Below are 24,602 nucleotides of genomic sequence, written 5' to 3'. Positions count from 1 at the left end.
AGGTTAGCTCACTCTCCTGGGAATGTCTTATGTGGTGAACCACTATAGAAAAGATAGAGCCATTGTGTGAAATGGCCCTACCTGCTCTGCTTTTTAAAGGGTATTCATCTTTCCCATGGCCCATCTGCTTATCAGCTCCTCAGGAAGTTAAAATGGACAAATTCTTAGTTTATCAGTCCCAAATGGCATGAGGCTTTACACATGAGAACAGGGTGTTGTTGCCCAAAGAAACCTACGGGCAAGTACAATAGCAGACAAAGCTGTTTGATTACTAACAGCATAAGTGCCAATGGACATTTAGATACCCAATCCCATAGGCCGATTTTTCTCTTCTTTTTATACTGACATGCCTACATTTTACCTTATTCTGTAAGTGTCTTCCCTTTTTTCTTCCTTTTCTTCCCTTTTTCATTAGAGGCTGTATACTCTGTAAAATATAAGACCAGAACAACATAGAGCTTGTCCGCTTCTTAGACACAAAGACCTTCATGACTATCCCATCTCAGTGCTTTCTTCTCTGTACTGGTTCCTTTTCTGTTAGAGAAACCAATTCAGGGTATTCTGCCCTGGTGTTCAAAGCTCACTGTTGGTGCATCTGCTTGGGGCTGCCCCTCTGCTACAAGCAGATCCTCCTACAGGTACATTCCACTGGAACCATGACCCTTTCAGAGAAGGGGAGGCATGAGAGTGGGGGAGGTAAACCTTCCACATTCCCACAAGATAAAAATGACAGCAGTCACCCCGTTCTTGGAATGATTTCATTTCTTCAATTCATTGTTCCTTTGATTATCTCTTCATGCCCAGGAAGACATACAATATGCAGCCATATATTCTTCTTTCCCACACAACACAATCATAAGCACACAGAGCTGCCAAGCAGCTGTCAGCTGATCCTGTCAGCTGTGCAGGCCACTTCTCCCACAGTGAAAAGGAAGGAAGACATGTTTTTAATCCTTTCCATTTTAAGTTCCTTTGAGCCCTATAGAGAAAAGGCTGGGTAGTTGGTGACATGAGTCTAAATAAAACCTATATATGTCTATATGGATATAGCAGAGGAGAAAATAAGAAGCATTCCTATATTTTAGTGAATGAAAAAAAACTATATATTTGATTGCAGAGGGAATGCACAATGGTAGCGTGGCCTAGGAACACAGCTGTACTTGCTTTAAGCTCCAGAAGCTTTATGTACCTTAGGTAAGATCCCTCTCTTAAAAGCAGAGGAAGATGAACATGAGCCATGAGAGCCAAGGAACTGCAGCTGAAGTCATCCTTTAATGTCTTATAGGATATGGCTAAAAAGTTACAGCGTGGTAAGTGAAATATCAAGCTGAATTACTTCTTGCAGTGAAACATCCCCCCACAGCCAGTATGCACTTCACTGCCTTCCCTGTTTCCCCCACCTGCATTTAATTCTTCTCCAAGTTTGGTCTTTATCTTCACATGACCCTCTCCAGCTGAGAGGGGAGGCAGTCATTGCCCTGTCTCTGTGGTTGTCACCATTGTTTTTTTTCTCTCCTTCAGTGAACAATTAATAACCCTCCTCTCTGAGAGGAAACCTGGCAGCTATGGCTTTCACCATGTTTTTTAGCACGCAAAGGAAGTTTAAGTTCTACCATACAGACAGAACAGATAAGAAAATAACAAAAACTCTCTTTGCTGCATCCTGCTCCCACTGCAAATTTACTAGCTTGGTATTTGAATTTACCAGAGAGATTTTGGCTAGATCTTTAAGGCCAAATTCTGCCTATCCATTCTGACCCTCCAGTATCTCTATGGTCAAAAAGTAGCACTGATCAAACAGAGAGATATCACAAAAGCAAGTGGCAAGAGCCTGGTGATGTGGAGCTTCACTTTATGGGAGCTCCTCCTATACCAGGGGAAGAAGATGAGGTTGTCAAGAAAAAGTGAGGTGGGAGACCTGCAGCTGGTGTATTTCCTCTGGCAGTGCTCCTTGTGTTTGCTGCAGGCTGCAGCTGTCTTAACTTGTTCCCATGAACTGCCATAATATATTCAGAGAAGGTTTTAGTTTTCTTTTTTTTTTCCACATATGACCCATTCTCTTTCTCAATTACTCTCTGCATGAGCAAACCCTGTGTGAGTTGCATGTGGCATTTCTTTCAGTATATAGCTTGATGCTTAGTTCCTGGGATCAGCCCATATTCACCACATCTGAACAATCAGGTATTTATGTATCTAAATACAGATTTAGATATGCAGTTTAAGGAACTTGTATTAAAAAATAAACTCCTCTCTAAACTGAGCCAATTCATTTGGATTAAACTTCTGTTCTTGTTAAAATTAAGCTCAGCACTGATGATTAGCAGCAACATTTTTCTTTTGGACAACCTCCACTCACAGCCTGAAATTCAAGGTCTGTCTTTTGACATAGTGAGGCCTTAAAAAAATGAAAGTCACCTACATGAGAGATTTCTCCCTATGTCTTCAGGTAGCTGATAAAGGTTGGACTGTGATCTCTGTCTGGACCCTACATTATGGAGACATTGTAAGAGTCAAGTACTACAGACATCTTGGATTCTCAGATAGAGGTGCTAGAAAAATGGCAGATATTCTTGAAAGAAATAAAAAACAAAAAACAAAAAGTGAAAGCCAAATAAGTGATTATCCTTTAATGAAGTATATATTGAAGTGTTGGGCTAGGCTTATTTGGTAGAGTGTGAAGTGTCATTTGATCTCATTTCCTATGGTTGTAACTATTTACTCTAGCTAGAAAGTTTGGCATCTAAAGGCTCCTGYGTGGTTCTGGCCAAGTATTTATCCGTGGAAGTTACTTTCTCTCATTCCAGTCTATTGCCAGACTTGGCATAGGGACTCAAGGAAATTACCATTCAAACAAATTTTACAATAACAAATTTTTAACAACAACTAGTTAAGCAAGTCTATGCCAGAAACAACAAGATGAAGAACATATACTAAAGTATTTTAACATACAGATTGATAGCTTGAAGCTACTGTAATTGAGTACAACAGAGCAGTTTGTTTTACCCTAAAAAAAGTTACTTCTGGCCAAAACTGAAAATGTTTTTCTTCCAATACGTTCAGTTCCATTTATGCTACACATGTTATGTCACTGAAGAGTTTGGAAATCCCATATAAAAATAGATTTAAAACCTGTCAATATATTGCCTCAGTTTATACAAGGCAGTTTGTAGAGGTATTTTTTTTTATATAGAAGCAGTATATTCCCAACTTTACTGCATCTAATTTTAATAAAATCAGATTTCAAGGGGAAAAGTCAGCTTTTATGAAAATCTCACTAGATGGTACAGCTGGACAGAATTTTCTATTTTCAGATTTTTATGTCAAAGTCAGCTGTCACAATCAAGTTTAAGAAAACCCCACAAGYTGTATTCCTTTGACATGGAAGCTTAGTAACATTTGAGCTTTTTTTTTTTTTTTCCCTCCAGCTGCAAACAGATGAATTTAGTAAGTGCTAAGAAGAAAAAACTAATTTATAAAGTTATTACACCAGCTGTGTAACAAAGTCAGAGGTTAAACATTTCAAGGAGCTAGCATTTCAGGACTGTATTGCATTCTCACCTACATTCAGATTTCTTTGAACAAACCTGCTTTGCATTTCACTTGTGACCTACCTGACCATCTGCCTTCTTGGGGCAAAATCTTAGCTTTACCATATTGTTTTTGTGTAAATGGTCAGCTGATAACATTGTTAAGCTTGTGTGACTCAAATTCACAGACACAGCAAGTAAATGCAATAGGGAATCAGGCTTAGGATAATTTGGAGGACAAAATTGCAGTCCTCATGAAAAGTTGAGTTCATTAGGAGATACAATATCAAACATGAAATGGTGTTATTTCTAATTTCTAGTTCTGATTTTATCAGTATTAGCAGTGTGAGTGTACGCACACACACACACAGTCTCTTACTGTTGCTGATCACATCCTGAAGTTATAAGACCATTTTCCTGGGCCAAGTTCTGCCCTCTGGAAATCTAAGCCAGATAAATAAAATTCAGTACTAAGTACAGAATAGGGTCTGTTCCCCGGAAGGCCTGAACTGAAAATATGTTTAGTTGTTCGTATTCTCACTTGTTACATGACAGATTCTCAAACCAGTTATGTTTTTCACATAATGAAGTTTGCCAGTTGCATCAGAAAGGGGAACAAACAAAGAACACGTAGAGAAACTCCAATAAGGTTTCCTAAGTCTTAAAAGGGAATTATCAGTGTTCAATAATAGGCCTTATGCTCTGATAATTTATCTTGTAAAAAAGTGTGTGAACCTTTACTTCCTACACTGATGTCTGACATAAATCATGTTCTTCCCTCACACAAATGACTTTTGTGATGAGCTATTTGAATGATTTTCCATCTACATTTTTGAGATATTAGTCGTAATAATCTGTTCCTTGCTTGAAACAATTTTTGCCTTCTGTCTGCTTGGTTTCTCCAGACATGACATTGTCACAGCATATTAAACAATTGCCCCAATTCCATAGTTGTTCTTATTCTTTTGCTTAGGCTCAGGTGCAGCTGTAGATTCCGTATTCTCTTCTAGCCTCACAAGGCTAAAAGTCACACCAACTCTGATAAGTAATTTTATTTTTTATTATATGAAACCAATACTAATGAAAAAAGGTTCATCAATACAACTGCTAAAATCTCCTATACACAGAACGCATACATACATAATGCACCTGTTCTGTCTCTCTGTAGCAGTTAAGCTGATCCCGCACTTACATAGCTCTAAGTTACCATTTTGGTTTCATCAGTGTCACACTGAGATAAAATATGAACAGCTGGCTACTTTCATTAGGCTTTGCAGGCAGTGCTGGAAAATAAGATAACTCAATGGAAAGAATGTTTTTACATGTTCAATTAAGCGACATTATTAATAGGGTCAGAGAAGTAGGGCTTCTCCATCATGTAACACATTCCATTGATTCATTTGCAGGGAAGGGTTCTGCTCACTTACTCTGACACAGTTTTCCTCTGCAGTGAATTTCTTCTTTGTTATTTTAATTATATCAAAAAGATCCTCTGTATTTCCTATACAATGTCTTGAGATATTTCTGTTCTGCCATCTGAAGAGTCATATTCCCCTCATGGTGTTTTACTTTTCATCAAGAAGTGAGTTTTAAGTTACTCTTAGGATACAAAAGATATTGGTTCAATTAATCTCACTGGCTATCAGTATTGTAGGTTTTCCTCCACACTTGTGAATGAGTGCCTGAAGAAGGGCTCATGTGCATAAAAATTAAACCGGTTCATCTAGCAAGAACTATTTYCTCTCCTTACATACCATGAATCACACACAGGAGCAACTATATTGATGAAAGCACATACACATTCATAAGAACATGAATAAATTTCTAGGGTAGGGCAAGCAACTCTACTGCCCAGACATATCTTATGGGTTTTGCTAAGAGAGAAGAGCCTTTACATTTTAGGATCCCAGAAATGGAGACAATTCTTTTACCCTATGGTTTCGTATTTTCCCACAAAGCAGTGGTAATGACAAAGAAGCAGTGTTTCAGGCAAACTAATTCCCTACTGTTGGATTTCCATCAGTACAAATGGATTGAGCTCACTAACACTATGCCCCTGTTAAATGGAGGCAAGATAAGCCTAAAATGTTGCTTACAAATCCCATTAATGGATTGCCTTATGTATTGTGTACATGAATGATACCAAACACTTGCCATTCAAGAAGAGGTTGGAAAGAAAAGTGAAATACTTGAAGTGGCAGAAGACATAAAACTAGAAGGGATTTTTTTCATCACTGTATCCAGACCACTGCTGTCAAGGACTTTAACTGTGTATAACATGGTTCCTATACTAGCAAACTTAATCTAAAAACTAACAGAATTTCATAGCCACCACCACAATAAGAGTTAGAAATTCTTCTAATTTCTAGGCTGAATTTGTCTTGGCCAGCTTATGCCCATTTGTTCCCATGGCAGCACCATCTTTTATCATCAGTAGTCCTTCTTCTCTGCTGTGTATCTCCTGACATGGTTACAAGACAGAATTCTTATTTCCTCTCAGCCTTGGTTGTACTAAACTGAACAACCCAGCTATTTTACTCTCTTCTCCAAAGACAGTTTTTCCATTCTTGTGATTATGTTGATTTCTTTTTCTACAGTCTACAATGCAAATTGGGCTTTTTCAAGCATGGGAGATCAAAGCTGTTCCAGATAAGCTCTCACTGGTGCTCTGTATGATGGCATGCAGGCTTCCAATTTCCACTCCATTCCTCAGTTTATCTTAGGATCATAGCACATGAAGAGGGTAGGAAGGTCATAGTTACGATGTGATCAACTCACATACCAAAATCTTTTTTCTTCTCTATTGTTTCTAAATAATGTCTTTCATTTCTGGCAGAAATCCTTGTCATGGGTTTCTATTACTTTATACTTACAGAATTTCATCTCAGTTCTATTCTAATCCTCAAGATCATTAAATTCTCCATCTGATATTCCAGCCCTCCTCTACATTATCACTAAGCATTACATTTGTTTCTTTTCAAGAGATAAATGGAAATACATTACGGCTTCTTCCATGTACCTTCGTTGGCAGTATTTTTTTGTCTTTTGTTCATAAGCAAACTGAATTTTGTATCTTTTATTTTAATGCCTAATTCTTACTGTACAAGATGCAAATGTAAACCAAAAACATGTTGAGAAAAGGCAACRTAGTTTGTCTGGGATGACTTTTCAATAGTAACGCGTTTGTTTTGCAAGCAAATTTATTTGGCCCTTGATACCATTACAGGAAATGACAGATATCCAAGGTTACTCTTGAATCAAAGGCAAACCAGGATCTTCTGCAGAGTTGCATCACAGTTGTATTTGTCTTAATAGAAGTAAACATTCTGTGTTGTTATTTGGAACAAACTAGCAAGTCCATGTCTGAAGTAACTGCATAAGTATCAATGCAGGTATCCCAAAGATAAATTTGCCCCTGTTTGTGCTAATTGACTTGGACTGAAGGATAATATTTTGGGGTAACTTTATTTTGTCATCCAGTACATAGAGAGAGGAAAACTACTTTTTTTTGTTCCAGAGAAAAGTTCTTGGTTGTGTTTGTGTAAAACCAACAAAGAAGCATTAATATAAAACCACCTGTAACTGTAGTGTCTCATATTATCTGCCAGGCTGCTTTATTGCATGGTTCTTTAGAGATCTTGAATGCAAATTTTGCCATCTGTGAATAAGTGCTTATAGTAACTTGTACTATATAAAATATATTTCAATTATAAATTGATTTGTAGGGCAGTTTTTTCAGCCCTCTATGTTAAAAAAAAAGGCTGGAATATTGATTGTTTTGTTAAAGAATCCTACATCTAATTTACTCAAATGGTCTTTTTGTTGATTGCACTCTGATTTTAAACACGGACATTTTTAAAGGCTCCTTTTTATAGGAAGACTGTTTAAAAAAAAAAGACAGAAAAATACTTTCCATTGCATGTGTTTCCAGACTACCTAGTGGCTAAATACTTTTTATATATTTTGTGTAATGATTAAGACAAAATGAGTGGAAAAGATTTTGGTAGCATAATGTATAGATCAAGGAGTCATGTGTGAAAGTAAGTAGTTGCAACCACAAATATTTGCCATAATGAAGTCCTTAATTGGTTCAGAGTATTTAGTCAGTGCAGGACAGTGACTGTTAAATTTTTGGTTTTATGTTATGACTATAGGTTTTATCTGGCATTTGGAAAGGTAAAGCAACTGTAAGGCAATGGACATTCAACTCTTCTGACATACCACTGGGTGAACCTAGAAACAATTTGTCTTTTACACAGCTTGTAAAGTTCTTTAAATGTTCTTTTTTTTTAAATAGTGCAAAATACTCTTTAAAATCTTATAAGGTAATCTCTCCAGACCGTGATAAATAGTATGATTTGTACGTTTGCATACAGTATGTTAGCTACTATCCATGCACAGAGGAAGAAGTAGTTTCAGAGATGAAAAAGTACAATCCAAGGACTCTGTCTTGCAATGACCTCAGGGCAAATTCAGGGTCATCTAGTAGAGCTTGTTACAGGATAGTAATGTAAGAATGTAAGCAATAGAGTTGGGTAAGGGGGAAGGACACAGCAAATGCAGAAGGATATTTTAGAAATTTCTAATAATCTTCCTTTGTAGCCATTTTATTTAGGTACTTACAAAATGTAAACAAGAATAATGAGTCAAAAATTATTTTTTTGTGTACCAGAGTGCATATTCAGTTTGAAATACAAAGAGGGAACTTGAAAGAATGTAAGCTCAGCTGAAATTCCTTAAAATGTGATGCTTTACTCATCATCTGTAATTTGGAAAATGAGAGAATTTGATTCAGTCACAATAGTTAGTTCAAGATCTATCTTGTTTTTCTCTTGCATTAGGATTACCTGTAGAATTCTGCCTTTTTCTGCCACTAACCTAAATAAACCATTTTCTTTTTTATAGGTTCTCAACCTAGTACAGTCCTATGTCACCCTGAGAGTCCCCTTGTATGTCTCTTATGTTTTCCACTCCCCGGTGGGTGTAGGAGGCTGGCAACATTTTGACCTACAGTCAGAGCTTCGGCTGACTTTTGTGTATGACACTGCCATCCTGTGGAAGGATGGGATTGGTAGCCCACCTGAAGCAGAGCTCCAAGGTGGGTGTTGGATTTTGTTACATCAACTCATTGTTCCATTACTAAGAGTATGATTTGCACACAGTAGGATGATTTTTCAATCATTCTAATACTAGAAAAAGGTTTTATGTCATTTATTATTAGTTGCAAACAATCTGTCATTGCCTAGCACTCAAGATTCTCTGTTGGGGTGTTAATGAAAACTTTGTTAAGCTGACAACAGTTCTTTTATTTCAAGGAAAGATAACTGCAGTGTTATGTTTCAAGTACACATGCAAAAATTAAAACATTTCTTCTTCTTCTTTTTTTGATATTACCTCAATGTTCATTATATATTCATATTCTGTTGTCACACAAGATGTTTTTCAGTTTAATGAAAAAACTGAAACTTTTCTGAGATATTTATTAATTTTTTCTGGCCATGAACATACAATTTCAGAAACTTTTGATGTTTTAAAAACGTTAATTTTGAAACATTCAAAAGAAACAAGTATATAATGGGTATAATATGTCCCATGTGTTGGAGTAGAAAACTGTAAAAATAAAATATTCTTTAAGTGTAATAGATACTGTTGATAAATATTTGTGATTGTAGTTTGTCCACAGGTAAAACTATATATTTATAGAATTTATCTTTGCCAAAAGATAACATATTAAAAAAAAAGTGACATACAGCTATTTAGGAAAGATTAAAATGTATAGTTAAAGCTATAAGCTTCTTTGTTTTGTATATGTGAATCTACTTAGTAGTGCCTAGCATTAAGCTTCAGAGATTCCATATCTGTCCCAATCTCAGATAGAATATAGGAGGCAACTATGATTAAGTATGTACACTTAACAATCTTGGGACTACAGTGTGAGCATAAAAACATATTTTGTTTCTGCATACTCTATATCTGAACTACAGAATTCATTGTGATACTGTTCCTGTCCTCATGTTAAGAGGAAGAAATGAGGAGTGGCAAGGGGAATCTGCACTGCATAAGATAATAAGCACATGCCATGCCATGCATAAAGAATAAACCACATGCCACAAATCATCTGACATACTAGTCACTGAATAACAGCCGGGCTAATCCTGGTTCTCAGCAGTTGTGTGGTGCATATATGTCCCCATTTTACTGACTTTAATGCTTTAGGTTTTTTTCTGTTTAAGAAGCTTATGGCCAGCATCAGGAGATGCTGAACATTAACAGCTCCCTTTGAAAATGACAAGCACAGAACACATGATGAACATAGTGATGTAGTGGAGGATAGGCCCCCAACACACCCTGATCTGATTTGGGCAGGATAGTTAACACTTTTCCCTGCCATGCCTTGCACAAGGGACAGCTGTTCTGAGCAGAGAGGGATAAACTACTTTTCAGTTTATTTCCATAGCACTGGTTACATATAATTGTCCTACAAAAATTCTATGTAAAATTTTAAAGGAATCAAGGCCTTTAATTTCTAATGAACCAATATATGTATTTGGTGCAGGTGATTTTGTACAGGTGGTACACATTCACATTGGTGAATGTGTCAGGTTTCTGATATGTCCATAAAGGAACATTCCTGTTTTCTTCTTGCCCTTATACACAGGACCATGCCACATCACTGAGTCTCTGTAAGGGAGCATTGCAGGAAATGAATAAACTCTGCAACTTTGAATAGTTCTAGAGAAAAAAGGACTTGGATGCAAGCTACAGCAATRTATCACTTTTGACAGATAAATAAACCTTGTAACCTGAAATTAGGAGTCTGTGTTTTGGGCTAGATTCATGCCAGAAATGCCAGCAATACAAAATCTGTCAGAATGAGTTTCACAGAGTCAAGCACTCACAATCTGACTACCATGGAAGCCACAAATGACACTTACTGCCACAATGCTGGCGGGTGTTGCCTTGGACAATATATAGGGAGGCAATGATAAAGATCATCTCTGAAGCAGCTTTTTATTGGTAGGAGTCAGCTTGAATACCTGTTGAAAACAAAAGTATTCTTCCCTCAACAGAAACCCCTGGTAGCTGACTGTGCTGTTGCCCAAATCCAAATGTATTCTGTGCTGTGGACTCTCCTCAGTCTAGCAGAGTATCTGTGTGGGTCCTTGATAATATATGTAAAACCATGACTTTGCAGAGAAGTTCTGCATATGCTTTGGAAGACTGAAGCACTATGAAAACTCTAGGCCCCTCTATGTAAATTCTTGCTTGAGAAGAATCTTGAGTCAACCCAAAAGATATCGGCAGGGCCCTTCCCACATAGCTGATATGAAAAGGGGAAATAGAAGAATTCTGGTGTTAGTAAAAGTGCAGCTTGTCATCTGCAAGTGAAATGATCTCTATGGATTGGCTTCTGCTGGCAGGTTCTCTCTACCCAACCAGCATGCGTATCAGTGAAGAGGGGCGCTTGGTTGTCAACTTCAAGACTGAAGCCCGGTTTCATGGTTTGTTTGTGATGTCCCATTCTGGTAAGCTTAATCTACATTTTGGTAGTATCACAAAAAGAAATAAAAACAAAGCAATCCCCCCAGCATTTTATACTATTCATTTTTCTTATTTCTGCTACTGAAATCTGAATTTGTGATGTACTGTGCACTTCAGCTAAGGTTTTATTTTGTATTTAAAATTTTTTACTTGCCGCTAATGACAGTATTCAGACTGATAAACTTAAAGAAATATACATGAATCTGATGCAAAGTGGGTAGTTCCACTTGATCAAGAGGCTGATTTATGAAGGGTGAAGATCTAGGCCATTCTGTCCAATAGGGATCTATAAACATACATTTTTAATCCAAAAGCTATAATTACCTGTCTATTTAGGTTCCCCTCTGGACTTGGTTAGCATTAAAATTTCCTTTATAACTTGCAGCCTTTGTATGTTATTTATACCTGTTTCCAAGAGTAAAAGAAGCTCTTGTACGATCATTGTATCACTCTGTTGATAAAACATTCTCACTGCCTTTCAATTAGTCATTGCCAAAGACCTGCTCCTGCAATTTAATCTGTTTAAACTCCACTGCCTTTATTCAGAATAATCACAGGTGTAAGACTGTCTACAGACATACGTCTGAGCATGAATGCTGGCAATGGAAAAGATTATCTAACTAAATTAAATCTGCTGAACAATAATGGGAAGGTAAAAATCATTTTAAGAAATCTCATTTAGTTTAACTTGGTTTTATTAACCCATAAAACTCCTTCATAGTGATTCTACTTTTTGACGACTGTTCTCTAGCATACTAGGTTTTGCATATCATGCAGAGCTGAAAGAGTTACACTTCTAAGAGAAATTATTTTATGTTCTCTGGGTTGACATTCCAAGTTAAAAATAGGTGGGATTATAGATCTTTGCCATTCCACTCTTGCTGTTTTGCCTTTCTGTTAAATTTAATCTTCATACAGTTCTGTTTGCATTGCCCAGAAGCAGCTGTTTCATAGACACCTGAACAAGAGTCAAGGAGGCACAGCTATGTTTACTGTAATTGGTTTTGCTAGTTTCAGTTAATAAAACCCAGTGCCACGTAAAGGTATTAATACTGACTTTGGAATTATGGCTTATGAATTATGGGGAATGTTTTTCAGACTCTGAGAGTCTGCAGTTAAATATTAAAGTTGGCAAACCTGTCTTTTGGCATGTTTCTAGCTTCACCTCTAACTTCGATGGTCATGTCAGCTGATCACCCAGGCCTGACATTTAGCCTCAGCCTCATCCGAAGTGAGCCAACATACAATCAGCCAGGACAGCAGTGGAGCTTTGTTTCAGATTTTGCGGTAAAACCTCAGCCTTCACTTTCTGTGTCTTCTTTTACCCCAAGCTGTTATTTAGGATGTTGCTGGAACAGCCATGTCTCTCTCTCTCTCTCTTTCTCCCTCTCTCTCCAGGTTCGTGACTATTCTGGAACATACACCGTGAAGCTGATAGCTTGTACCACTGCTCCACATCAGGAGTACAGCCTACCAGTGATCTGCAATCCCCGAGAGCCGATCACATTTGATCTGGATATCAGATTCCAGCAGGTACCATCTCAACCTTTGTCATGTTTTCTTTTTATTTTAATTCTCAAATTCTCCTATATTGATAGTGCTAGAAACTGAATTTACTTGCTTATCAACAAGCTAAGTCCTAAATGGGTGAGGAGTCTACATATTCTCTCCCGCTATTTAACCAATTTGACCAACCTGGAAGGGCTAATGTAGGAGCACAAATGTGTTTTGTCCTGCATGCATGGGCAGTCTTTGCCCATTCTTCAATGATAACCAGTAAGGAAGCTCACTGATAACAGTTTGGTGATAGTTATTGTGATGTGAACTAACCACTGGGAATTCCAGACTCATCTATTGACTTTTGCTATGAAATAGTTTTATCGGAGAATGAAGCAAATATAAAACTGTTGTCAGAAAGTTTTCATCTTGGACAAAGATCACAGTAAGGTGTCTGATGTTAATAGAAGGAGTTAGCCTGTCTAGCTTTAGATTCCTCAGAAGAGATAAGCACCTCCAGAGGAAGATTCATCCCATCATAAGGTAAGACTTCCTTCACTGACTACAGAGGAAGTGTAGATAACCTGCTTAGGTTAGATGACTAGCTTTAAGATAGCTAAAGTGGGTGAGACAAATCCCACCCATAACAATATGCATCGTATAGGTAACCTGGAAATTACCTGGAAATAACCTGGAAAAAGGCAAACAGCATGCATTTCTCAAAGTCCAGCTTGAAAGCTATGCATCTAGGAACAAAATATGCAGAAATGGACTCTGTTGGGGAAAGGAATGACTGAAAAATATTTAGGAGTCATGCTGGATATTCAGCAGAACATAAACTGTGAGTTTATAGTGTTATCAAAAGGGCTAGAACGACCTTGGGATATGTACAGAGGTATATCACTTCTGTTATTTGGAGCCAATACAACTAATGCTGGAACAGCGTGACTGTGGTTTCATGCTCATTAATAGCAAAGACGTACACTGTGAAATCTTCTTATGTATAAATCTGATCTGGATCAGGCAGGGATACACAATCACATTTCTGTTGATTTAGCTGGAGTACACAACAGAATGTATGCTGTCTTTATGCTTTTATGTGGCTTTGTGCTATCTATGGGAGAATAGATGATTCCTGATATGGCATAAAGTCCTGGCAGAACAGAGAGATGATACGTGATCTGACATGAAACCTATTTTCTCAGAGTTAACACAACAAAAAATTTTGAAAAAATTCAAATGGGCAGGAGAAGTTTATACTAGTTCAGCACGCTACATTTTGTCTGGCATTTCTAATCTGCTAGTAGGAGCTCTAAAGCAGTTAACAGTAATGCTGAACCACAGCTTCTGTTGGGTCCTACTATAAAAAGGAAAGATGTTGATAATTTGAGGAAAATTCAAAAGAGATAATAAAATTATTCCAAAAATCACAAAGTTGCCTAGGGAGAAACCTAACACTTTTTATTTTATTTAGAAGAAGTTTATGGAGCAGACTGCTCAAGATATAAGAAATGCCTTGGGAAGAAAACCTGGATACTACAGGAGTCATTATCTCAGATAAAGCTTTAGTAGTACCCAGTATCTGGAAGTTTCAGATACAAACTCGAATTAGGAATAAGGTGCAAAATTGTAACAGTGTCATAAGCACCAAGGACTATGGCCAGTTAGTTGCTATCACTGGCAATTTTTGATCCAAGGCCAGCTATTTTTCTTGAGATACTCAAACAAAAATTAATTGAGAAATTCTGTGGCGATTGATGTTGCTCCCTTTGATCACAGATTGAAAGATTGTATAGATTTAAAGCAGATCCTAAAAAATCAACTGTAGCAGCAATACAGTAGCACAAATTATATAGGCAATATCTAGCAYTTGACCTGTAAGATTTCTTAGCATTCTGCAAAACAGAATGAGAATTGGTATCCATATTTTAGAAATGAAAAATGAAAAGCAGAGATGTGAACATGAAAGGTCAGACTGTGACACTGGATCTTAGACTGGGAAACACCTGAAACCTTGCACAGACCCACTGAAATCAGTGAATGCAGGTGTCACAACTAGATCAAAATGACTTTGTCTGTATGTCAAATGATGAAATGATAGGACAGGATAGGAGTTGTTTCTCCTGGTTCTCAGTCTAGTGCTCCAGCTCCACTACTGTATTATCTTCTTGGGCTTTTTAATATGAGACTTTTCATTTTCTTGGAAACTTTTCATTCTAACTTCCTTCACAACTTTCGCTGTACCTGAGTGAGTGGCCATTTTAAGAAGCAGACATCAAGAAGAAAATATATTTTGGGGTCTCCCCTCTGGAGATTTTGTTTTATAATTTCCTTTAACACACATATGCCCATCTCCTTTTTCCTCTCTCTGTGGCCCCTGAAGAGGGAAGAAGGTAGCCTGAAACACTAGTGAGTATTGTACTATCACTATCCTCATTCTGCAAAGTCTTGTACATGCACAGCATTCAACCTCCCAGCTCTGCTTCATCCCACTCCTTTCAGTGTCTCCTAACTCTAAATGCCCATAACTATTTCCTGAAAGAAGCACCTCTATAATCAGGATCCTTGCTGCACTGGGATGGACAGATCTCCAGGGCTCTCTGCTTCTTGAGGTACCACGTATCTCATGCGCTATAGTCCCACGGAGGTGGGGATGTCCACCATCAGCGATCTGTATCATCCCTAATCGTCCATATGCAAAGTTGATGGCCATAGCAAATAGGCAGAAAGAGTTGACAGTACTCTTCTTGCCCAACAAATCCTAATGTTTTATGTTTCTAAGAACTCTTGTTTAAAATGCCTCAACTGTGCCTGAAAATAAGTATATTTAAATTACAGTAATACATTGCTGCTATGAGTCAGCCACTGGTAGCACGAAGACTCACATATGAAACTGAAATAAAAATGGTAACTTAAAATAGGATGCCTAAGAGACATATTCACAGCTTTTTGCATAATATTTACCCAGGCCACTGCTCTCACCATTGTTGTAAACTGCATGACTGTAGTCCAGTGCCTCTAGCTGAATATGCACTTTTTGTTTCCTATTCACTAGACATTTACTCTGCAAAGGAAGAGCTTGATCTGGCCATGCTTGCTTTTCTTTCAAAACCACAGCTGGAAGCCAGATGTCAGTCAGATGTTTGAAGCTGTGGGACTTGTAATCCAATAGCCTGAATCCAGGCATTTAGAAGGAAGCATTCCAAACAGATTAGAAATTTTTTTATTATTATTATTATTTCTGTGAAGAGGCTATGGGGATAGGGTTCCTCTCTGCAAAGAGTAGCAGTGGGTCTATAAAAATCATTTCAGCTATATATTCTTGTTGCCAAACCTTGTTGCTCTATATTTTGGGGCCTTGACTATGGAAAAGGGATTCAAAGAAGAATAAGCATGTCAGCTGAATAACTTGTAGCAGTGGTTTTTGTTGGTATTGTTATGTCTCATTCCATCAGCCAGCAAGAATGTTTTCCTTTACGTTTTCCTTTCTTTCTGCACACATATATATACTTTTTTATAAATAAACATATATATATATATACATGTACATATATATGTCAGCATTTTTTATTTGAGAGTGATTCTTTAGAGGTCTCTTGTTCTTTTATTCTTTTTTTTTTTTCAATATGTGCATCTTTCAGATTGTTTCCYCAGGTACACTGCATCTTTTTGAACTCCAGGCTCTCCCCAGCACTTCTGTCCACTATCTTCTTTCTCTTTTGTTATGTCTTGTCCCTCTATAGGTTGCTTCCTAACTTATGTTTATGAAGCATAAGGCCCACTGAGAACCTGCTACTGATAGCACTGATTTATTGTATTCCTGTAATATAATCAAGGATGAACTTTAGAAAATTGTGTCAAATATAAGAAGATAAATATTAGCAATGTTTTGGTGTGTTTTCACATATATGTTCTGTATCTCATATAACCTGTACCGTGTCAGATGAACTGCTACTTATAAATAAGTCCTCAATAATGTGTACTTTCAAAAAATTGGCAGAGGATCAGAAGCAAAGATGGAAAGAAGGAGGTGTAAGGAAGGTACAAGGAAGTAAATGGGATAGAGAAAAGAGGCTATGGTGAGTCAGAGGGAGACAAGATACTGAGGGGAAAGTAGAACGTAGAATATTTTTGTCATGTTACCCACACACATGAGTTGCCCTGGGCACATCCTTGGCTGGGATTTGGAAAAACATGGGGTGGGAAGAAACTAGGCTAGAATCCTACCAGGTATCATAGGGACAGATAACCCAAGGGTTCACAGAATCACAGAATGGTTGAGGTTGGAAGGGACCTCTGGAGATCATCTAGTCCGACTGCTGTGCTCAAGCAGCATCATCTAGAGCACGTTGCCCAGGACCCTGTCCAGACAGCTCTTGAATATCTCCAAGGAAGGAGACTCCACAACCTCTCTGGGCCGCCTGTTCCAGGGCTCAGTCACCCTCACAGTAAAGAAGTTTTTCCTCATATTCAGATGGAACTTCCTGTGTTTCAGTTTGTGCCTGTTGCCTCTTGTCCTGTTGCTGGGCACCACTGAAAAGAGTCTGGCCCCATCCTCTTTATACTTTCCCTTCAGATACTTATACATGTTGATAAGATCCCCTCTCAGTCTTCTGTTCTCCAGGCTGAACAGGCCCAGCTCTCTCAGCCTTTCCTCATATGAAAGATGTTCCAGTCATCTTAGTAGCCTTCCGCTGGACTCACTCCAGTATGTCCTTGTCTCTCTTGTACTGGGGAGACCAGGACTGGATGCAGTACTCCAGATGTGGCCTCACCAGGGCTGAGTAGAAAGGGAGATTAACTCCCTCGACCTGCTGCTGATGCTCTTCCTAATACAACCCAGGATACCATTGGCCTTTTTGGCCACAAGGGCACATTACTGGCTCATAGTTAACTTGTTGTCCCCCAGGACTCCCAGGTCCTTCTCGGCAGAGCTGCTTTCCAGCAGGTCAACCCTCAGCCTGTACTAGTGCATGGGATTATTCCTCCCCAGGTGAAGGACCCTGCACTTGCCGTTGTTGAACTTCATGAGGTTCCTCTCCGCCCAGCTCTCCAGCCTGTTGAGGTCCCTCTGAATGGCAGCACAGCCCTCTGGTGTGTCAGCCACTCCTCCCAGTTTTGTATCAGCAAACTTGCTGAGGGTGCACTCTGTCCCTTCATCCAGGTCGCTGATGAAGTTGAACAAGTACTGACCCCTGGGGGACACTGCTAGCTACAGGCCTCCAACTAGACTCTGTGCCACTGATCACAACCCTCTGAGCTCCTCCATTCAGCCAGTTCTCAATCCACCTCACTGTCCACTCATCTAGCCCACACTTCCTGAGCTTCCCTATGAGGATGTTATGGGAGACAGTGTCAAAAGCCTTGCTGAAGTCAAGGTAGACAACATCCACTGCTCTCCCCTCATCTACCCAGGCAGTCATCCCATCATAGAAGGCTATATACATGAAAAAGGTTGAAGAAGGTTGTATGCATGAAAAATATGTAGCAATATATGTCCAGTGCAAAGAACTCTCTTTTATTTAAACTGTATTATTACATCTAGATATGCAAAGCTCATTAATAGTGCACATCAGGAGAAGATTGTGTTGTATTTTAAGAGTGATTAAAGAACACATGTTGAAGAGCCTTATGCTATTGTGTTTTAGGTCAGTGATCCCGTGGCTGCTGAGTTCAGCTTGAATACCCAGATGTTCCTCCTCTCCAAGAAGACCCTGTGGCTATCTGATGGCTCAATGGGCTTTGGGCAAGAAAGTGATGTCGCTTTTGCAGAAGGTATAATTGTGCAAGACCATAGACATTTAATGTGGTCCACATTGTCAGGATCCTCCTTCCATCAAAGCAAGCTTGGAGTAAGGGTTTGGCTTGCTCCTTGTGTTCTTTTGTGTTTGCCTTTCCTACTTTGCAATTTATATCAGAGCTGTTGACCARTCTTCATTCAAACTGTTATGTCTGAAGGTTACAACACTGGTGCCATTTCTCATATGCTGAGCACTTTATAAACGTTAATTTAGCTGATACTAAGAACATTCATAGTTGCTAAGTGACTATTATACAATCTTTTTATTGTGTGTGAGGAAGATAAATTTGCCAAACAGAAATCAAAGTCAAAACTAAGATGAATGCTCAGAATTCCTGCTTGCTTAATACTGTGTTCAGACCCAGAAGAGGTTGTTTTTAAATAACCTTGTGTGAAACACACAAGCCTGGGTTCAGTCGATGCCTCTATCAGCGATTTGTTACATGACCTTAAGCAATCACTTCAATTCTTGTTTTCTTTGTGCCTCATTTGCCTATTTAGAATGTCAGGACCTTGAATCCACGATTGTCTTTTGTGACTTGTTTGCCTGGTCCCTTGAACAGCAGAGATGTGGTCTCTCTCAAAGTGTACAGTTGCTACAAATAGTGGTAAAAGCAATGCCACACTTCTTTCTCCAAATTCTCAGCCTTCCTAACTACTTTCTGTTGTACATATTTGACCACGGCACATGGTATACTTTTCCTGCCCGTATAGTACTGGCCCAGGTTATTTGTATAGGCCTTGCAAGCATGTTTTTCTTAAATTCTATCAGCCAGCAGAAATACAATCTCACAGTAAAGAGCAAAATCTCATGAAATGTCTCTGTGACCTGTCATAATGTTCATGTCAATTGTACTGTATTAAATACTGCCAATCTGACTAAGTATAACCAAACCCTTATGCTGTCTGAGTAGGGTTCTATGACATAAAAAAGAACATCTTTTCAACAAGGCGTGTTGTCAGGAGACCAAAACCTGCATCCTAGTCTGGTGTAGAGGGGTAGAAAATTTAGCTTTAAGTCACTTTTTGAATGAAGATCCCAATAAACCCCAGAATTTAGTGCTGCCTCTGAACTGGTTTAGGTTATAGCAGCACTGAATGGCCACCTACTGCGATCCTGTGGTCCAGAGTGTGTGGAGAGAAGGATCAGAGTACACTCTGATCATGGCCTTTGGCAACTCCTTAAGGTAGAAGCTGTATAGCCAAGTGTCACAAGTAGCCTTTGTATATAGCTGTAAGCAGATTTGAGAATCTTCAGCTTGGATCTTTGAGATGATCAGAAACTACAGCCACATTACACTGCACTAAGCTTCTTCAGTGGATTTATTAATTTGTCCTCAATACTGTGCTAAATATTACAGTGTAATAGAACGTGAACTGTGTACTGTTTCTAGGTGATACCATATATGGTCGGGTGATGGTGGATCCAGTGCAGAATCTGGGTGATTCCTTCTACTGTAGCATCGAGAAGGTTTTCCTGTGCACAGGAGCTGATGGATATGTACCCAAGTATAATCCATCCAACACTGAATATGGTTGCCTCGCTGATTCTCCATCCCTWCTGTATAGATTTAAGATTGTGGTAGGTTTTCTAATTCTGAGAAAGTGTACCTGTTTTTTTTTATTTTTTATTTTTTTCTATCTTCTTGGTTATCCAAAACCACCTGTTCTTTAAAATGTCCTTGACAGCACCAATCAGATTTTTGACTCCAGCTCTAGTCTAGCATGGTCTGATGAAAGCAGTACCTTACCTTTCTGCCTCCTTGTTATATTCTTAATCTCTCTGGGGACTCATCATTTAGAATTTGACCTAAATTAGAATTCCCAAACAGGCTTTTTCTCTGCATTGCCTGTCTTCATTGACCATAAAGAAAGCCTAAGAAGACAAGCCAGTTGGATGGGTATGTTAAGGATGGATTTTGTCTCATCTACCTATAACTATCCAAAAATGAGTGCATAATATAAACTTAGTCTTCCAAGTTGCTTCTCTAGTCAATGGGAAAAGAGAGATACCTCTAAAGCTAGCTGGAATATCTAAGGCAGCACAGGTGCCTTCTGAAAGTAACTATAGAGTAAACTTAGATGACTAGAGACCAGATGCCTAACTTTTAAAGTTAAGTAAGGTGAATTCCTCCTAGTTGTCTCAACTAGTTTGTGTGAATATGCCTCTTACTACAAATGAAAGGTAAAATCTTTAAACTGGGAAATAGACTTCTGACTTCTATTTCAGACCATATTTATGTATTTTTTCATTTCAGAAATGTGGCTATGGTTGTTCTCTAGATTTTTTTCCCTTTCTGTTTCTAAAAAAAAAAATCTTCAAGCAAGAGATTTAATAGAAGTTAGTATAAGTCAGATGTGACCACAGTTGCTTCTCATATGTTTTTCTCTTGGTATTACATTGGACTGCAAAACATAGCACATGTCAATTGCACTCTTAGAAAAATATATTTTGTATAAATATTAGAACTTCTTTTCCTGGAAGAAATGAATGTGCACTTTACTTTTTTTTTTTTTTTTTAATTATTCTCCATGACCATGCAGGACAAAGCTCAGCCAGAGACACAAGCCACAAGCTTTGGAAATGTGCTTTTTAATGCAAAACTTGCTATAGAGGACCCTGAAGCAATTCCTTTAGTTAAACAACCAGGCTCTGATGGGTTTAAAATGGATTCAACTCCCCTGTTTCAGGTAAGGTTTCTGTAGGTTAGTGCTTGGAATACTGCACCAGGAACTCTTTCTCAAGAACACTCCTGCACAGGAATCATTACGAGTTAACTGTAAGTCATATTGAAGCCAAGAGGAAGATTACTTTTGATTTCAGTGGCAGTTAAACAGTATTATAAATGCTTAAAATTTTCTAGGTGTACTTGAAGCACTTATGAAAGATTCCTATGCAGATAATATGCTTTTCTTCCATTACCTCCATAGTCTAACAAGAAATGATGCAAGTGATTCTTATGCATTTCTTTTAAGGACTTAACTTTTAAATTTCATGTTACATAGCATGGTTTCATTGCTTTCCATCTCACTTGTCAAAGACCAAAAATAAAAGAACCATGAGTATTTATAGTGTACTTCACCCAAATTTAATTGATATTCAGCATTTTCTTTGCACGTCTTTCCTCACAAACTTGCACATTCCAAAACATCTGACCACTGGAAAGCCTAGAAATAGAAAAGTAAAAAGTACACCTATTTGTAAATTTTATATAATCTTTCACCTGTTTGCTTTCATCCCTTTGATCTATGTGGCCCAGTCAGTAGTTTTTTTGTCTCCTCAGTATTTGCAAAACCACATGCAAAACTCAGAATTGCAAATTACTGGAAGAAATACTGAAGACTCTTTATTCTTACCCCGGGCCATTTCAGTATTGTTAAGAGTCTCCTTGTAAAAAATGGAACATTTAAGAGAACAGCCTACTTACCAGCATAAAAAAGATTTCATATTTTGTCCCCAGGAATCCGAAGACTTGTTTTGGATTTAGAGAATTCCTTTCCAATAATGCAATATTGTTTTTTCTCCTCATTCTGTCAAAAGAATGAGAATGTCAAGAAACAACAGAATGTCCTGAAAAGGAATTGAAAAATCAAGAGTAAGGTAGAAACTGTGTTCACTGTTTCTCACAATAACAGAATTTGGATGCAACCACTGAAATTATAAGCCAGGAGCTTTAAAAAAAAAACAGAARACAGACTGGACCTTGTGGAGGCCAAATTTATAATGTATTGAGAAGAGACAGGACAAATTCAGGGAAAATAGGATCATCAGTGGTTCTCAGTTAATGGAAATGATCAAGACACAACCATCAGTGCAGGAAGTCCCTAAACAACTGATTGCTGGAAGTCAGGAGACTGTTCAAAGGGAAAGAGGACTGTATGTATGCCTCTTCTCTAGATTTGTTTGGTTGGTTGTTTGGTTGTTTTATAAGTGTTAGATGCTAACCTCTCTCTAAGATGGGATACTAAGCCAATGATTGCTTATGTTCTGATGAAAAGAAAATGTTGGGAGTTTGAAGGATGTTTATAGATGTGTTTAAAGTATTCTCTTAAAATGAGACAGGTGGAAGCCAACTGTATGGAATACTTAATTTTGGTGGCAGTATGTAGAGCCAAAGTCTAGATGGTTGGCAGGTTGGGCCTGGAGGATCGCTCTTCTGTAGTCTGTCTACAGCTAAGGTTCTTTCCCAAAGACATGTAGGGCCATCAGTACTAGCAGTACCAAAAAACACCAAGACAGTGCTTCTTCATCTGCACTTGGTAGCCATAGAATCTGACCATGGAGGGGAATGTAGACTACCCTCTCTTAATCTTATGACAGAAAAAGTGATTCCTCTGGGGAAGATTGGCATGTAATGGATTTTATCTGTGCATGATCTTGAAACTACTGTCCAAGCAATCGATATGAAGCAGTGGTTGATTTCCATTGTTTATATTGCTGTCCACATTGCGTGTGTGTGTGTGTGTTTAAAAACAAAATGTTGTGTCTTTCTAGGTATCTTTGGGTAGGGAGTGGTATGTCCATACAATCTACACTGTACGTTCCAAAGAGAATGCTAACCATGGAATTGGCAAAAGAAGCGTGGAGCACCAGTATCACTCTGTCTTCAGTGGTGAGAGCCCAAGAGCATCCCCACAGAGACGTCAGAAGAGGGGAGTTGAAGGAGCTCCAGAACTTGCGAAAGATATTGGGATAGAAAAAAAACGAGGAACAAACATACAGCACATAGCCCTAGACCGCACCAACAAGAAACAAGTCCCTCAAAGGGAGGTTGGGGTCAATGGTATTCTCCCCAGGGAACTCAATAACCGAAGCCCAGGGGTCAGCATAGTCACAATCATTGGTGGAGCTGCTGCAATTTTGCTTGCCATCTGCTTAATTGCAATCATAATTTTGCTGCTAAAAAGGAGACAAAATTCTGAGAAGAAAGAAGCTGCAAAGGAGTCAGGCAGCAATGAACCAATGATGCTACCATATAATTATACCAGCGACAGCTCGGAAGTTTGATTCCAAGACTGCAGGATTCAAGCAGATCTCCAGAGTGCCTCAAAACAAACTTGAACTGCACTTTGTTAGCAGCAGACCACCATGACTCATGGGGAATAAAAAGTTCATATGTGTCTAGATGTACTTGAAATTTTTTTATCCTGAACTCTTGCTGCCGTTATCAACCATAGAGGAAGAATCCATGCTGAATCTCCCACTTTGCACGAGAGATAATCCTGACATCCCTGTATCATGCACTAATGTTAAGAAGCAATTCAAGGAACTGCATTGTAAGGAAGAAGTTTTTGTTTTGTTTTTGTATCTTCTTACATTTCAAAAAAGGAGAAGAAACTATCCAAAGGTGCTATTGACCCTGTCTGTAATAAAAATGGAAGTCTGTTTCTTCTGAAATGGAGAATACTTGAGAGTATGCTCACACTCCTCAGTTAAATTTTGTACTGTGTCTCACAAAGAACTCAATGTTTGAAATTATTCTGAAAGGTGATAAAAAATCTCAGTCATGACTCCTCCCTCCTTTAAGCCTTTAACTTCACTTAAGATATACCAGTGATTAATTTTTTTTCTTTTATGTATAACTGAACTTTTCCAAAAGACAGTCAGATTAGACAGCACAACAGTATAATCAGATACATGTCACAGGATGCCATACATGCTCTTTTCCACATATTCTTATTCAGCTATTTAATCTGAGAATTTTTTTCCTCATTTTTTCACTTATTTGTGTTTATATAAAGCCAAAGAATACAACAAATCCAGGAGGAATCTTGTTTTTCACAGAAACTGGATAGTTATGTTCTCTTAAGTTTATAATGGATCATAGAAGTTTTGTAAGGTAAATTATATTTGTCAGTGCATACCCACATCTGGGAAGTGCAAGCATTAGTATTTTAGTACCTAGAGAAGAGGATAGAGTTAGGTTCAGAATGGAGAGGACAAGGTTCTGCCTGAACTGAGCCTAGGAGTCATGATACTGGATCCAGCATGTGATGTCAGTTATCATATTAAATGGCAACAAAGTGAAGAAAAAAAATAAGAGTTGATGGAATCAAGTAATATTTATTATTGTATAATCATAGTACCTCTTGACAAACATGATGGGTCATTGTTGGGCTTTTTTTAATGAATAACTATTTTTGAAGGAGTAATTCTAGTTTTCTGTCAGCCTTCTTGACTTAGGTAATATGATAGCATGATATTCCACTGAAGTTTGGATCAGCAGTGCTTCATG

The 24,602-nt window shown here is 38.2% G+C and overlaps 1 protein-coding gene across 1 annotated transcript in view; it reads left to right on the top strand.

The window, feature by feature from the left end:
- FREM2 (FRAS1 related extracellular matrix protein 2) overlaps positions 1–23,374 on the top strand; it is a 143,208-nt gene extending 119,834 nt beyond the window's left edge. Inside the window, exons 17-24 of the mRNA XM_026078317.1 lie at positions 8,433–8,625; positions 10,949–11,053; positions 12,229–12,356; positions 12,468–12,602; positions 18,215–18,341; positions 19,761–19,948; positions 20,911–21,057; positions 22,862–23,374. Coding sequence (XP_025934102.1) covers positions 8,433–8,625; positions 10,949–11,053; positions 12,229–12,356; positions 12,468–12,602; positions 18,215–18,341; positions 19,761–19,948; positions 20,911–21,057; positions 22,862–23,374 — 1,536 coding nt within the window. The remainder of the gene's footprint in view (positions 1–8,432; positions 8,626–10,948; positions 11,054–12,228; positions 12,357–12,467; positions 12,603–18,214; positions 18,342–19,760; positions 19,949–20,910; positions 21,058–22,861) is intronic.
- The last annotated feature ends 1,228 nt before the right edge of the window (positions 23,375–24,602 follow it).

The sequence above is a fragment of the Apteryx rowi genome, unplaced genomic scaffold (genome assembly GCF_003343035.1).
Source record: "Apteryx rowi isolate R43461 unplaced genomic scaffold, aptRow1 scaffold_478, whole genome shotgun sequence".
NCBI lineage: Eukaryota > Metazoa > Chordata > Aves > Apterygiformes > Apterygidae > Apteryx > Apteryx rowi.
Note: the sequence above shows the minus strand (reverse complement) of the source record. Positions and strands in the feature narration are given on the sequence as shown.